At 35.3% G+C, this 14949-nt stretch overlaps 1 protein-coding gene across 11 annotated transcripts in view; it reads left to right on the top strand.

The window, feature by feature from the left end:
• LOC105219329 (synaptic vesicle 2-related protein) overlaps nucleotides 1-14949 on the top strand; it is a 469576-nt gene that overhangs the window by 88312 nt on the left and 366315 nt on the right. For all 11 annotated transcript variants that reach the window (XM_054233805.1, XM_054233807.1, XM_054233802.1 and 8 more), the window contains one exon: nucleotides 6101-6357. In XM_054233805.1, the coding sequence (XP_054089780.1) occupies nucleotides 6101-6357 (257 nt within the window). The remainder of the gene's footprint in view (nucleotides 1-6100; nucleotides 6358-14949) is intronic.

Below are 14949 nucleotides of genomic sequence, written 5' to 3'. Positions count from 1 at the left end.
TATATATATTGATACGAAGGCACTTGAAATTTGTTATTAAGGTACAATTATATTACATGCACAATAAAATGTGTAAAAAAACTGAAAATTATTGCATATTTTTATGCATATAAAAAATTCCAAGTCAATCAATCATAATTAGAATCTATTAATTTATTATACAGAACATAGATGCACTTAATTTATTTACAATATACATAGCCAACACATCATCATTATTAGTTCGGTAGGAAAGTACATACCAATAACAGTAATTTTTGCTAATAAATGGCATAATACGGCCCAAAATCAATTTTTTATACCAATCGAAAGCTTTTTCGTACCATCTTGTCGATTAAATTAAGTGTTCTGACGGTTTTCGTTGGTGATTTTATGCCATTTTGGTAGTTTTAACTATACAATTGCATGAGGGGTTATCCGATTTCATCCATTTCTCTACTCTACGATGAAGTACCAAAGAGAAGAGTCTCCAGTAAAATGGGTTATATGGGGTAATGATACCCCTCCATACTGTGATTTTATGTACCGAATTACAACTTCATAACTTTTCAGTTTACGAGAATATGTGGGTATGATAATGTTTCGCTTTCACCCCTCAGGGAACTCGTTTAAAAAATTCGAATTTATTATATCTCTATATCTACCGTTAGGTAAACATCTTTAATACTCATATTGCGAGCGTATACAAATTTTTGATAGGAATTAAATTTTCGTTTGTGACGAAATTGTGTACAAACCAATTTGGTTAATTTTCATGACAAAATCAAATTATTTTTAAGAATATACTATGGAACTTCTCTCACTCGAATTACCATAATTCACAAAAAACTTCGAGTTAGACAGACTTCGAGCTATAGAATTTTCATTAAAACATACAAAATTTCAAAAAGCTTTAAAATATAGATTTATACTCAGTCTTCTTTATTTATTCCGTTATTTTGTTTGTTGCAGTTTGCTGTTGTTATATGTGCCCTGGTCGAATAGTTCGATTCATAGAAGGAAATTTGTATGAAATTTAACTTCTATTGCCAATTTAAGAGTTCGAGCTATGGAGAACTTTGAGTTAGGGAAGTTTGAGTTATGGAAGGAAATTAGTATGAAATTTGAAACGGTATTGCCAATTCAAAAGTTCGAGGTATGGAAGTTCCACTATTCATCTAATTCATTGTGCAACTAACTGAAAAGTCGAAAATCAGTATATAGATATAGGTATTATTGGTACTAGGGGAAATGATGGATTTAAAAGCAATGAAAGTTCTTAACTTTTTATATTTGGGGGCTGATATAATTCATAGACGGATTTCACTGATTATGTTCACGTAATTTTGTTAAGATATTGCACATATTGCTCTATGTAGATATTTATTAGGTACACACTCAACCGAAAGTTTGAAGGTGCATGTATTAGATATTTGAGGGCCCACGCAATTACTGAACCGATCCTATGTTTTTAACTTTTTCCACTGCAAGAAGGCGATAAAAAGTGAGAGCAACTCAGCAAAAAATGCGCTTAAAAGTATGCAACATATGTATAAAAATAAATATCCCTAATGAAAATAAACTTTTATAGAAAAGCTGTGTAGAGACCGACCAATTAATCGATACAAATTCATTTTTTTACTTTTTTGATTTATTTAAAGCATACAATTTGAATTCTTCTGTTTACTATATAAAACACAGTGATTCACATTTGACTAACCTAATAATTCATCACGATGATAATTTAAGTCTAATAAGTCTATTAATATTCACAGTTTTATTTAACAATTTGTTGAGATTTTGAAATAATGTCATGAAGCCACTATTATAGAAGCATTCGTAACTAGGAGAGTATATTTTTAAAAGTTCGCCATAGACAGGATCACTGGGTGCTGGCCTGGACTAGAAGGTGTATGCAAAAGAACCTCCCAAACAAGCTTCCAAAGATTCTATCGAATCACTATGTGACGCCTTTCACAATGCGATATATAAATCAAAAAAGTCATCTCTGTGAAAATAACAGGTTCTTTTTATTAGACTACTATTTTCGAATATTGTCCTTAATGCTCATATTTGTTCTTAAACGAAAAAAGCTATATTGCTGATTCGTATTGAGAAAACGCGAATAACTAATTTTTTCTATCAACATACATATATCTTTATAGTAATAATTTATTTAGTTTTGAATATTAATTAAAGGCATCGGCCGATTCTTTGCCAACTATCGGCATCGGCTTCGGCTAAAAATTTGGTATCGGTCGGACACTAAAGCTGTGCAGACTTTTATAGCTGGGAATTTAAAATGCAAAGACGCGCTTAACAAAAATGTGTGATAACATCAATGTAAAAATAAAGGCACACCAAGAGAAATAATATGAAATTATGTAAAACAATTGGCTTTCAGGTAATATAATTTAGTTTTGTAATTGCAAATCTACGCTTATAATAGGAAGAACTGTTGGTGCTCATTAAAACAAGGCCTACATTAAACACTTCCGAAAAGCAACTGCAATAAGATACTCGTTTTAATGTGCTTTTCCACCTCTATCTTTAAATGGTTGTAACTTTTTTTAGTTGTACTTAAAATATTTGAGCGACACTGTAAGGAAGTGCCCTAAAAGTTTGTAACGCCTACCTATAAGTTATTTGAATAACATATGTTCATATGTTCCAAAACATCTCTATAAAGACCAATTAGTAACAGGAAGGTTTTGCGTAAAAACTGAATACTGCCTAATTATCGATTTTGAGATTTCCCCTTTTAGCAGAACAGTACAGTACAGCCTAACATCAAACTAAAAAGTTAAAAATAAATATAGTTTAAAAAACTGAAAAAACACGCTTTTAAACCACATCAAACCATAAAAATTAAAAATAATTCTTAATATAATATGCTGACAAAAATAATTAACGAAACATATTTGTATTTTTGATTAAACAGCGTGGGTGCTTTGTTTTATATATTTCTCATATTGAGAACTCATAATATGTACATAGTGTTATAATTAATCTTTCCGCAGGAGTTATGCTTTTGCGGTAGTCTGTATTTTACTTAAAATTTAAATATTTTTTAAATAAATCAATTATTTTATAAAATTTTTTATTATTGAAAATATGACTGCAATGATCAGCATATAAAAGAAACATATTTAAACAATATTATGTGACATTTTTATTTACAAATTCCAAAAACTCAGCCGTTGGCACCTAATGTCCCATGACATCATAACTCATGATTGGTTCATCAAAAAACAATAGCCTAAAAATATTTCGTTAGTACATGGATAAACCTAATTAATGAACGAAGGAAACAAAAAATTATTGAATTTTTTACAGAATATTAACCAAAAAGCACACTTTTTTGGTAAAATTTTCGGCATATATTTGGTCGTAAAAATAGTTGTAATAAAGATACAAAAAATCCTTCTTTCATTAATGTTAGTTCAAGGATGTATGCAAAATTTTAACAAAACCGCTTTATAACTTTTCGAGATAACGTGTCTACCGACTTAATGTGTTTTGAGATAAACACTTTTAAAGTTTGACATTCAAACTGACGTGACCTGATGGGCGGCACTTCCAAAGGATATATCCCTTAGAATTATTATTCGGATTAATGATATATTTTTTTTAATATTCGAAACATATTACACTATTAAATAAGACAAAATATTTTTTTTTAAATTTTGAAATTTTGAAACCCACCTAACACTTTAATTGCGGAGCAAGCCCCATATATTATTATAAAAATAATCATCATTTAAATAAATTTAAATAAAGAAATTAATTAAATAAAAACATAGTGTTTAATAATTTTTCCGCAGCGGTTATGCTTTCTTGGTAGTTTGTATTTAGCTTAAAAATGTGTTTTACATATTGAATTTTTTTATATCTACGTTTTGTTTTATTTCAATGCACACCAAGCGAGACAAAATTGGTTGCCACGTGTCATTGTGTTCCGTTTTTCAGTCTTGTCTAGTTTTGCTTGTCTTGTTTGATTCGGTGTGGGTTGCGCTATAGCTCAGCATGTATTGTTCGACAACAAAAACGGTTTGAGGCAAATTTGTCGCATTTGGTTGCGTTGGCTGTATGAACATACATAAAAAGTTCGACAACATCTCTTCGAACAAGTCAAGGATCGAACATGCCTTTTTGTTTCGTCTTGTTCGGTGTGGGTTCACCCTAAGTAATAACATGAATAGCAGAGGAGAGTTAAGTGTTTTTTAACCGCTTTGAGCTAAGTGGAAAACCACCGCGACATATTTGGCTGAGTGTTTTTGATAGACAAGTATGAAAAATATGCGAGTAAGCACGCGATGTATTTTGAGAGGCGGTGCACAGGTGATGTGTATATATTCAAGTGGCTTTATATTGTTCAAGATAAAAAAACATTTTAATGTAAACAAATGCAAGAATCGTTTACTTTAATATTCGTTGGTCTAAATCAAAATATATACCCGTATATTACTACAATTCGTTTTGCAACTTTGGTGAGACCTGTATTGGAGTATGGCTCCATGGTTTGGAATTCCAGTTACCAAATCCATTAGGATAATTTTTACTTTTTCCTTAGGGCATTTTCATTGGGAATCTAGGATAAATTTTCCATCATGTACTAATCGTTTTAATATAAATCTACCTACAAAATGTAGTGGTAGGGAAATGCATGGCTTTTCTGATTGGATCAGTTTGTAGTATATTCCTCTTGTCTGATATTACTTTTAATGTCCCTGCTCCCTCATCTAGACAGTTTAGACCTTTATTTTTAAAATATCCTAGAACAAATTTTGAGTTAAATGAATCATATCGTATATGTCATGATTTTAATTCTCACTTGATCTATCAGACTCATCATTAAATATTGTTCTATCTTCCCTTAATAAGTTATTCTTAACATTTAAAACTTTTTTGACGTATTTCTAAATCTTAGCTGTCGAATCTTTTGTTTTTGTGTCTGAATAGTTTAAGATTTCGACGCTTAAAAAACTTTTGCCAACTTGTGAACTGCGCCTCTCGCAATCGTTGGGCGGGAGGTGGGTAATCATTGTGTTTATTACTCGCAACAAAGTTGCTAAGAGAGTATAATAGTTTTATTCACATAACGGTTGTTTGTGACATCTAAAACAAAACGAGTGAGATATAGGGTTATATATACCAAAGTGATCAGGGTGAAGAGTTGAAATCCAAATCCGGATGCCTGTCCGTCGGTGCAAGCGATAATATGAGTAAAAATGTAGATATCTCAATGGACCGAACCAGTCCTCTGCCACGCCCACAAAATGACTTCTAATAGTGTGTTCGGGTACCAAAAATGGTTAAAATCGGGGCATTACTCCGCATATATCGGTTAATATGTGAAATATCTTACCAAAATTAAGTGAGTCTTGGATATAGTGTACCTTAGTGGTGAAAATGATTGAAATCGCTTCAGCAATTACCTCAGCCCTCATATGCCATATATGATAATTTTCGTTATTCTATTGGACCTTATACAGAATATATGGGACAAATTGTGTTATCTTTAAAAAATTACACCAATAAATTGCGAAAGTATAAGATTTTCAGTTGGACCCGAACTTAGCCATTCGTTACTTGTTATAATTATATTCCTGTATGAGTGAAATTTTGTATGGGTCATGTAAAAGTTCATTGTATAAAAAAGCCTAGATCTGGGGAGACATACCCATGAAACTCTCGTACGAAAAATGGCAACTGCTAGCGCTCGTTACTCCACTCTCTGGCAAGAGATTGCGATGCGAATAGAATGACTTGCAAGACGATTTTCAGTTTCATATAAAGATTCTGCATCACGGAGTCTTTTTGATACCGTCACCGGGGAACTATTTCAAGAAAGTTGAGATTCTAGCAATAAATATAGCCATGTTACTCGGGGTGAATGTAGCTTTCCAATGGTGAAAGAATTTTTGAAATCGGCACAGTAGTTTTTGAGTTTATTCATTACAAACATACATACAAATCTTTCCTCTTTATAATAGTAGTATAGATTACATAAGTATATCCCAAGGGTACTCACAAGTAACTGCCTGTAATGCTCAATCTCATAATTATAATAGCAAATTTATTTAAAGTTCAATTGTATACATTTTTTAAATTTTTTAAGATACGTACACCGTTCAGCAGGCAGTAAATCTCTTAGGGTTTGGATGGTTTCACGTTAAACTATCACTCTTTGTTGGTCTATGCTGGATGGCAGACTCTATGGAAATGACAATACTCAGTATTATTGGACCAACAACACAATGTGAATGGAACATATCTACATATCAAAAGGCTTTTATGACAACCATTGTATTTTTGGGAATGATGATTAGTCCTTTATTCTGGACTCAATTAAGCGATCGATATGGCCGTAAATCAGTAAGTTTAAACTAAAGAAATTAATGCATTTAAATTATGGATAATATCCGAATAATTTGTTGATTACGTGGTACATTTTCTCATACATATGTGATGTTTTACATTTTTTTTAAATAGCACATACTCATGTGTGTGCCTTTAAATTTGAGACACACGCACATGTGTGTGTTTCAATATTTATTTTAAAAACCCCATGCTCATGTGTGTGTCTCAAAAAAAAATATAAAAAACTCTTGTTTATGGGTGCGCCTTTTGAAAAATAAAAAATATATACTTTTCGTATTATGTATATATATTATTGTCGTGTGAATTAGAGTTAAGTGATCTTAGTTCTACCACCTCATACGTTGCACAGTTACATGATGCAATGAAAACACGGAAACTAATCCAAATGAACAACATGTAAGTACGGGCTAAGTTCGGGTAAAACCGAATATTATATACTCTCGAAATGCATTTCTTTAATGTTATTAAGATTATGAATGTGTGACCAAGTTGTATTTGCTTCAAGAAAGAGTTCTTGTTTGAAGTGCTTCTTGAAGTGGATATTGTTTATTTATTTTATTTTTGTTATATGTACCAGGTAGTCAAAATTATTTACACATCGAACGTTTTTTTACGTTACACAGAAAAAGCTTTTGCTTGTTCTTGTCGCAGGGTAACAAAATGCTATGGTGTTGTAAACCTTGATCTATGCCTGAGCGAATGAAGTCGGTTTGGCAAGAATAGCTAGAAATATGGCGGAGAAATAAGCAAATGAACTGAAGACCGCTGTAGTCAAAAATATTTACACATATTTTTTTGCGTCAAAAGTATTTACACACACCTTGAACTCTATTCTTGTTCTTATTTAACTTTAAAATTTTAATGTTCAGTATAAGTTCCTATTCTAAGGCGATAAATTCATTTAAAACTTTGATTTAGGGTCCCTAAATTAGTAGCAAATCTCCAAAACTTAAGTAAGGAAAACTTCCCCAAAAAATCAGCCGACTCTGTTTAACGCCTAAACTGCATATTTCGTATTTTCATGTGGTAAATGCATAAAGCGTTTGGTAAACAAGCCCCGGAACCAAAATTCTGCATGCTCTGTCCACGACAAGCTCCAGGATCTAATTTAAGACAAATGACTGGCATATCGCTTTTTTATTTTCGGAAATATTGACTAATTTTTGCCAAACGTCAGGTATTTATGTTAACTTTTTTTAATATCCTGAGCAGTGTAGCATCATTAACTTTTCATGCAATATGCTGACCTTCTTAATTATTGATTATCTTTGCGCTATCTGAATTAGAAGTTGAATTTTATGTATATTGATTGCGTTTTTTGTTGTTTTTATTAATAATGTGCTATCCGTTTCTGCACTGTGAACTGCATCTAAGTCATCATCATTAAATGTATGTATGTGATTGGCGTTGCAACCGTTTAGCCGGTTATAGCCGAATCGACGATACTGCGCCACTTCTCTCTTTCCTTCGCAGTTCGGCGCCAGTTGGAGATCCCAAGTGTAACCAGGTCCCTCTAATGGACCCTCCCTTCCTCGGCTTCCTCCGGCGGGTACTGCATCGAACACTTTCAGAGCTGGAGTGGTTTCGTCCATTCGGACAACATGACCTAGCCAGCGTTGCCGCTGTCTTTTTATTCGCTGAATTATTTCAATGTCGTCGTATAACTCGTACAGCTCATCGTTCCATCATCTGCGGTATTCGCTGTTCTCAATGTTTTGAGGACCATAAATCTTGCGCATAATTTTCCTCTCGAAAACTCGAAAAAAAGTGTCGTCTCATTTGATGTTGACATCGTCCAAGCTTCTGCACCATAAAACAGAACGGGAATGATAAGCGACTTGTAGAGTTTGATTTTGGTTCGTCGAGAGAGTACTTTTCAATTGCCTACTCAGTCCAAAGCAGCACCTGTTGGCAAGAGTGATTCTGCGCTGGATTTCGAGGCTGACATTGTTCGTGTTGTTGATGCTGGTTCCTAGGTATACGAAATTATCTACGACTTCGAAGTTATGACTGTCAACAGTGACGTGGGAGCCAAGACGCGAGTGCGCCGACTGTTTTTTTGATGACAGGAGATATTTCATCTTGTCCTCATTCACCTCCAGACCCATTCGCTTCGCTTCCCTATCCAGGTGGGAAAAAGCAGAACTAACGACGCAGTTGTTACTTCCGATGATATCAATATCATCCGCGTACGCCAGGAGCTGTACACTCTTATAGAAGATTGTACCTTCTCTATTTAGCTCTGCAGCTCGTATTATGTTTTCCAGTATTAATTTAAAGAAGTCACATGATAGTGAGTCACCTTGTCTGAAACCTCGTTTGGTATCGAACGGCTCGGAGAGGTCCTTCCTAATCATGACGGAGCTTTTGGTGTTGCTCAACGTCAATTTACACAGCCGTATTAGTTTTGCGGGGATACCAAATTCAGACATCGTAGCGTAAAGGCAGCTCCTTTTCGTGCTGTCGAAAGCAGCTTTAAAATCGACAAAGAGATGGTGTGTGTCGATCCTATTTTCACGGGTCTTCTCCAAAATTTGGCGCATGGTGAATATCTGGTCTGTTGTTGATTTTCCAGGCTAAAGCCACACTGATAAGGTCCAATCAGTTTGTTAAATTATAGGCGATATTTAGGAGGCTTATCCCACGATAATTGATGCATACTGTGGGGTCTCCCTTTTTGTGGATTGAGTACACTTCTATCGTCTTCCGTCTATCACAACATGATCGATTTGGTTACGCGTGTTTCGATCAGGAGACAGCCATGTTGCTTGGTTAATTTTCTTGTGCTGGAATCTGGTACTACAAACGACTATATTTCGGGCCCAGGCGAAGTCGATCAGCCTCAGGCCGTTTGGCGATGTTTCGTCATGGAGGCTGGATTTTCCGACTGTTATGCCAAAGACACCTTCCTTACCCACCCTAGCATTGAAATTGCCAAGCACAATTTTGACAACGTGGCGGGGGCAGCGCTCATAGAACGTATCTTTGGTCATATCGTCCTTCGGTTGAAGAACCTCGCTTTTATGCGGATTGCGGCTAGACGTTCATCCACCGTAGTGAATGCCAGGACTCGGCGACGGAGTCTCTCTCCCACCACAAATCCAACACCAAATTTGGGCTTCTTTATACGACCGCTGTAGTAGATGTCAAACCCTACTCACAACCGCGGAATCGGGTTCGCCTTCTCACTTTAGCTCGCCTTCAAACGGCTGTTTGATGGCTACCCAGAGGATACTTGGTCTAAAACCGGAAGTCGTGAGCTGCTTGAACCATGTGGAGAAGAATCATTTCTGGTAACTCCCAAGTGAATGACAATCAAAAACTTTCCTCACTTACGTGAACTTCTACACATGATATTAATATTTTGAATAAGGAATTTCAGTCGGAAAGTTGTCGGTTTTAATATTTGTATTCTCATATTAAGTAAATATTCCTTTATATTTTATGTAATTTTATTGGCAACAAATTCTGAAACAATATATTTATTAAATATAAAGATACAAAAAATCATATTCATGTATCAAAAATATTTGTTGAGACAACTGTGAATAATATGTATATTAAAAGTAAAACTAGCGATAACGAAATAAGTAATAATCAAACAAACAAGTAATGTTCTTTTGAAAAAAAATATAGAAATACAACCATTAATTAAAAATTTAAAAATTTGTTTCTGTGATCCCGATAAGATAAAAACTCAATAGAAGTTCCTTGTGTTGAGTGATAATAATTTAAAGAAAGATATGGATATCAATAGATAGATTTTGGAGTACCGTTGGTACCATTAAAAAATGCACTTATAAAAACAAAATTAAAGAACATATTAAATATAAGTTATTTAAGTAGTATTATACATTGTACAGAATTAGTACACAAGAGTGAAGTACGTTATGTATGGTCAGCAAAAAAGGATCTCTTAGATAAATAATTTACTACCTTTTATATTATGTAATATTTATAAACTTTATTTTATTTTCTTCAAACTTAAAATGTTTGATATATAATATATAACACATTTTATTGGTTTTTTTGTATGAGCCTATGCTTTTATATATATATATATATATATGTTATATATATATATAAACTTCCAAGAGTGAAGTTCGTTAAACGACAGGTTTTAATAAAAAAAAATTGGTAAATTATTCGATCGAACATGTATTTAAAGAGTTACGTCACACTCGTACCGAATTTAAGCAAGTGTGATTGAACAGACTCGAACATACCCGAAGCTGCTCTCTGGTATATACATATATCTATGTAGGGTGTCCGAGTGCTAATTCGAGAGTGTTGGTCAAAATCAACTCGTGTACGACACACCCGAAATTGCCAGGCCTGTTCGTTACATTGAATTTTTCGTATGTTTTTTAATTAAAATTAGTTAAATATCCGTAAATTTCAGTTTAATAAATTGTTTTATTAATTATTTGTTAAAAAATGAGAAACCATAACAAACCAATTCAAATCAGCTAAATTCTTCCAAAATGGATAAATTCTGCCACTATATATACAAAACTCGAGTTCCCTGCATGAACTCGAATATAGGCGCGTCGTGATTGCTAGTTGGCGCAATTTTCGCTTCGGGTTCCAAACTCGATCGAACATGTATTTGAAGAATTCGTACCGAATTTGTGATTGAACAAACCATAAAAAAACTCTATGTGCCGTCAATTTATGACTAATACGAGTGTATACTAACAATTTGATTTTACTCACTTGCTTATTGGTCAGGATGAAAATAAACTTCAATGAGTTCGGTACACTGATCGGCACGAGTAGAATTTTGACATCGTAGCTGAGTACAAAAGTAAAGATACCCAGTGAGAACTTTGTCACATTACATTTTTCATTATTTAATTGAACATGCATTTTCGTGCATATTTATTAATTTTCAATTAAATTTACTATTAAAAGAAATATATTAGAATCTGAAAACATTAACTTTACTGTCTTTAAATAACTTAAAACATTAAATGTAATACGACATCAAAAAATAAAGCACATCGTTAGTCATTTCGCGCAGGGCTCATTTGGCGGCACAGACTTCGTCAGGTTTACCTTGATCATATTCGTATCATTTTATTCATTCAGCTATACTCTTGGTGTTTCTTTTTGCTATGGCTCGTATCAAGGGAAACTTACTAATCATTCATACTCCCGCTATGTGTGCTGTGCGTAAATGAGTATTAGTGGATAATAGTGTCTTTTTATACTCTCGCAACAAAAGTTGCTAAGAGAGTATTATAGTTTTGTTCATATAACGGTTGTTTGTAAGTCATAAAACTAAACGAGTAGATATAGGGTTATATATATCAAAATGATCAGGGTGACGAGACTAGTCAAAATCCGAATGTCTGTCTGTCCGCCCGTCCGTCCGTACGTCCGTCCATGCAACGGATAACTTGAGTAAAAATTGAGATATCTTGATGAAACATGGAACACACGTTCCTTGGGACCGTGAGAGGGTTGCTTTCGAAAATGGGCAAAATCGGACTACTGCCACGCCCACATAAAGTGTCATAACTAAGCCATAAATAAAGTTATAAAAGTAAAATTTGGATTGCACTAGGAAGGGGCATATTTGGATGTAATTTTTTTGGGAAAGTGGGCGTGGCCCCGCCACCAAATCGGTTATTTGTATATATCTCGCAAACCAATAAAGCTATATAAACCCAACTGTCTGCAGTCAGTTCTCTTACGTACCCCACCACACACCATGAAATTAGTTGAAATCGGATAATAACCACGCCCATCTCCCATGCAAAGGTTAGGTTGAAAATTACAAAAAGTGAGTTAACTCAGTAACGAAAAACGGCAGAAACACTATATTTCACATAAGAAATGGCAGATGGAAGCTGCACTCAGATTATTTTACCAAATGGAAAATGGGCATGGCATCGCCCACTTATGGGTCAAAAACCATATCTCAGGAACTACTCGAGGAACTACTCGACCGATTTCAATGAAACTTGGTTTGTAATAGTTTCAATACATCCCAATGATATGTTGTGAAAATAGGCCAAATCGCTTCACAACCACGCCTACTTCCTATAAACCAGAACTTTGAAGACGATCTGAATAGTTAACTTTACAATATATAAATTAAGCACTAGTGAAGATATCGATGCAGAACTTTGCACAAATACTACCTTTATAGTGTGGCAGCCCCATTCTAAAAATCGCCGAAATCGGACCATACGTTTTCAAGGCCCCATTAATCGAACATGAGGACCTGGGTGCTTCTAACCTAATATTAGGGTTTCCAACTTTCAATGGACTTTATACAATATATATGACGCATATGTGGGTCAAAATGTGTATAACATAATATTAATAAAGTTAAATAAATAAATTGCGAGAGTATAAAATGTTCGGTTACACCCGAACTTAGCCCTTCCTTGCTTGTTTTATTTATTTTTTATTGAAACGTAATTAGATATATTTTTACATTTCATATGATTGCAACTAGTGAAACAAATCAAAATTGTACTAACAAGCAATATTTTTCTAATTTTGAAAGATAAATGCAATATAAGAGTTTTTTTGAAGATCACTGTGCAGATCTGAATTACGTATGTATGACGAGGCATTTTCAAATTTGCGTAGGACTTTATTTTGGAACCGTTCTAATATAAATTTTTGTGTTACTCAACCAATCACTTAAACAGTTAAACAGATATATTGCAGTTCTCTGATGTGTATCACCGGTACTCTGAATTGTCACTTTTGAAATGTCACTTATAAGAACTAAAAACAATAAATATAAATGGAAAAGCGAAATTTTAAGGTATTTGAAGAAATGGTTTGTGATTTTAATTTTCCATGAAAAGTTGAGTGAATTAATACCACTTGATTTACCACAGAAAGTTTGAAAACCGGTTGTTTTAATATACCATAATATCGCTAACCGACATTTAAATAGTTATTATTTATATGAATTGTTAAGTATACAATAATTGTTCTTCTTCTTCTTGACTGGCGTAGACACCGCATACGCGGTTATAGCCGAGTCCAAAACAGCGCGCCACATATCCCTCTTTCTGGCAGTTTGGTGCCAATTGGTTATACCAAGCGAAGCCAGGCCCCTCTCCACCTGGTCCTTCCATCGGAGTGGAGGTCTCCCTCTTCCTCGGCTTCCACCAGCGGGTACTGCATCGAATACTTCCAGAGCTGGAGCACTTTCATCCATTCGAACAACATGACCTAGCCAGCGTAGCCGCTGTTTTTTATTCGCTGGACTATGTCTATGTCGTCGAATAACACATACAGCTCATCGTTCCATCGTCTGCGGTATTCGCCGTTGCCAATGTTTAAGGGACCATAAATCTTCCGCTAAACCTTTCTCTCGAAAACTCCTAGTGCCGTCTCATCGGATGTTGACATCGTCCACGCTTCTGCACCGTTAAGTAGGATGGGAATGATGAGAGACTTGTAGAGTTTGGTTTTTGTTCGTCGAGAGAGGACTTTACTTTTCAATTGCCTACTAAGTCCATAGTAGCACCTGTTGGCAAGAGTGATACTGCGTTGGATTTCCAGGCTGACATTGTTATTTCTGTTAATGCTGGTTCCCAGGTAGATGAAATTATCTACAACTTCAAAATTATGACTGTCAACAGTGACGTGGGAGCCAAGACGTGAATGCGCTGACTGTTTGTTTGACGACAGGAGATATTTCGTCTTGTCCTCGTTCACCACCAGATCAATACGCTTCGCTTCCTTATCCAATCTGGAGAAAGCAGAACTAACGGCACGGGTGTTGTTTCCAATGATATCGATATCATCGGCGTACGCCAGTAGCTGTATACTCTTATAAATGATTGTACCTTCTCTATTTAGCTCTGCAGCTCGTATTATTTTCTCCAGCATCAGGTTAAAGAAATCACACGAGAGTGAGTCACCTTGTCTGAAACCTCGTTTGGTATCGAACGGCTCGGTGTTGCTCAACATCAACTTACATAGCCGTATTAGTGTTGCGGGGATACCAAATTCAGACAACACGTGCGGGATGGGATAGATACCGAGAGCTGAAGAGGGAAGCGAGACGCATCTGCAGACAAAAAAAGAAAGAAGCCGAAATGCGTGAGTACGGAGAGCTTGAGAAGCTGGCAGACAGAGGCTCGAAAATTTTATGAAAGAATGAATCGACTTAACGAAGGTTTCAAGACCGGAGCATCCTCATGTAGAGACCAAGGTGGTAATCTGGTAACCGATGTCCAGGGCATAATGGGATTATGGAGGAATCACTTCTCCAGCCTGCTGAATGGCAGTGAAAGTACAACACCAGGAGATGGCGAACCCGATTCCCCAATCGACGACGATGGAGCAGATGTTCCATTGCCCGACCGTGAAGAAATTCGAATAGCAATTACCCGCTTGAAGAACAATAAGGCGGCAGGGGCCGATGGATTACCGGCCGAGCTATTCAAATACGGCGGCGAAGAGCTGATAAGGTGCATGCATCAGCTTCTTTGCAGAATATGGTCGGAAGAAAGCATGCCTGACGATTGGAATCTCAGTGTACTCTGCCCAATACACAAAAAGGGAGACCCCACAATTTGCGCCAATTACCGTGGGATAAGCCTCCTC

Source organism: Zeugodacus cucurbitae, chromosome 6 (genome assembly GCF_028554725.1).
Source record: "Zeugodacus cucurbitae isolate PBARC_wt_2022May chromosome 6, idZeuCucr1.2, whole genome shotgun sequence".
In the NCBI taxonomy this organism is placed as follows: Eukaryota; Metazoa; Arthropoda; class Insecta; order Diptera; family Tephritidae; genus Zeugodacus; species Zeugodacus cucurbitae.
The sequence above is the reverse complement of the archived record's forward strand: the minus strand, read 5'-3'. Positions and strand labels throughout refer to the sequence as shown.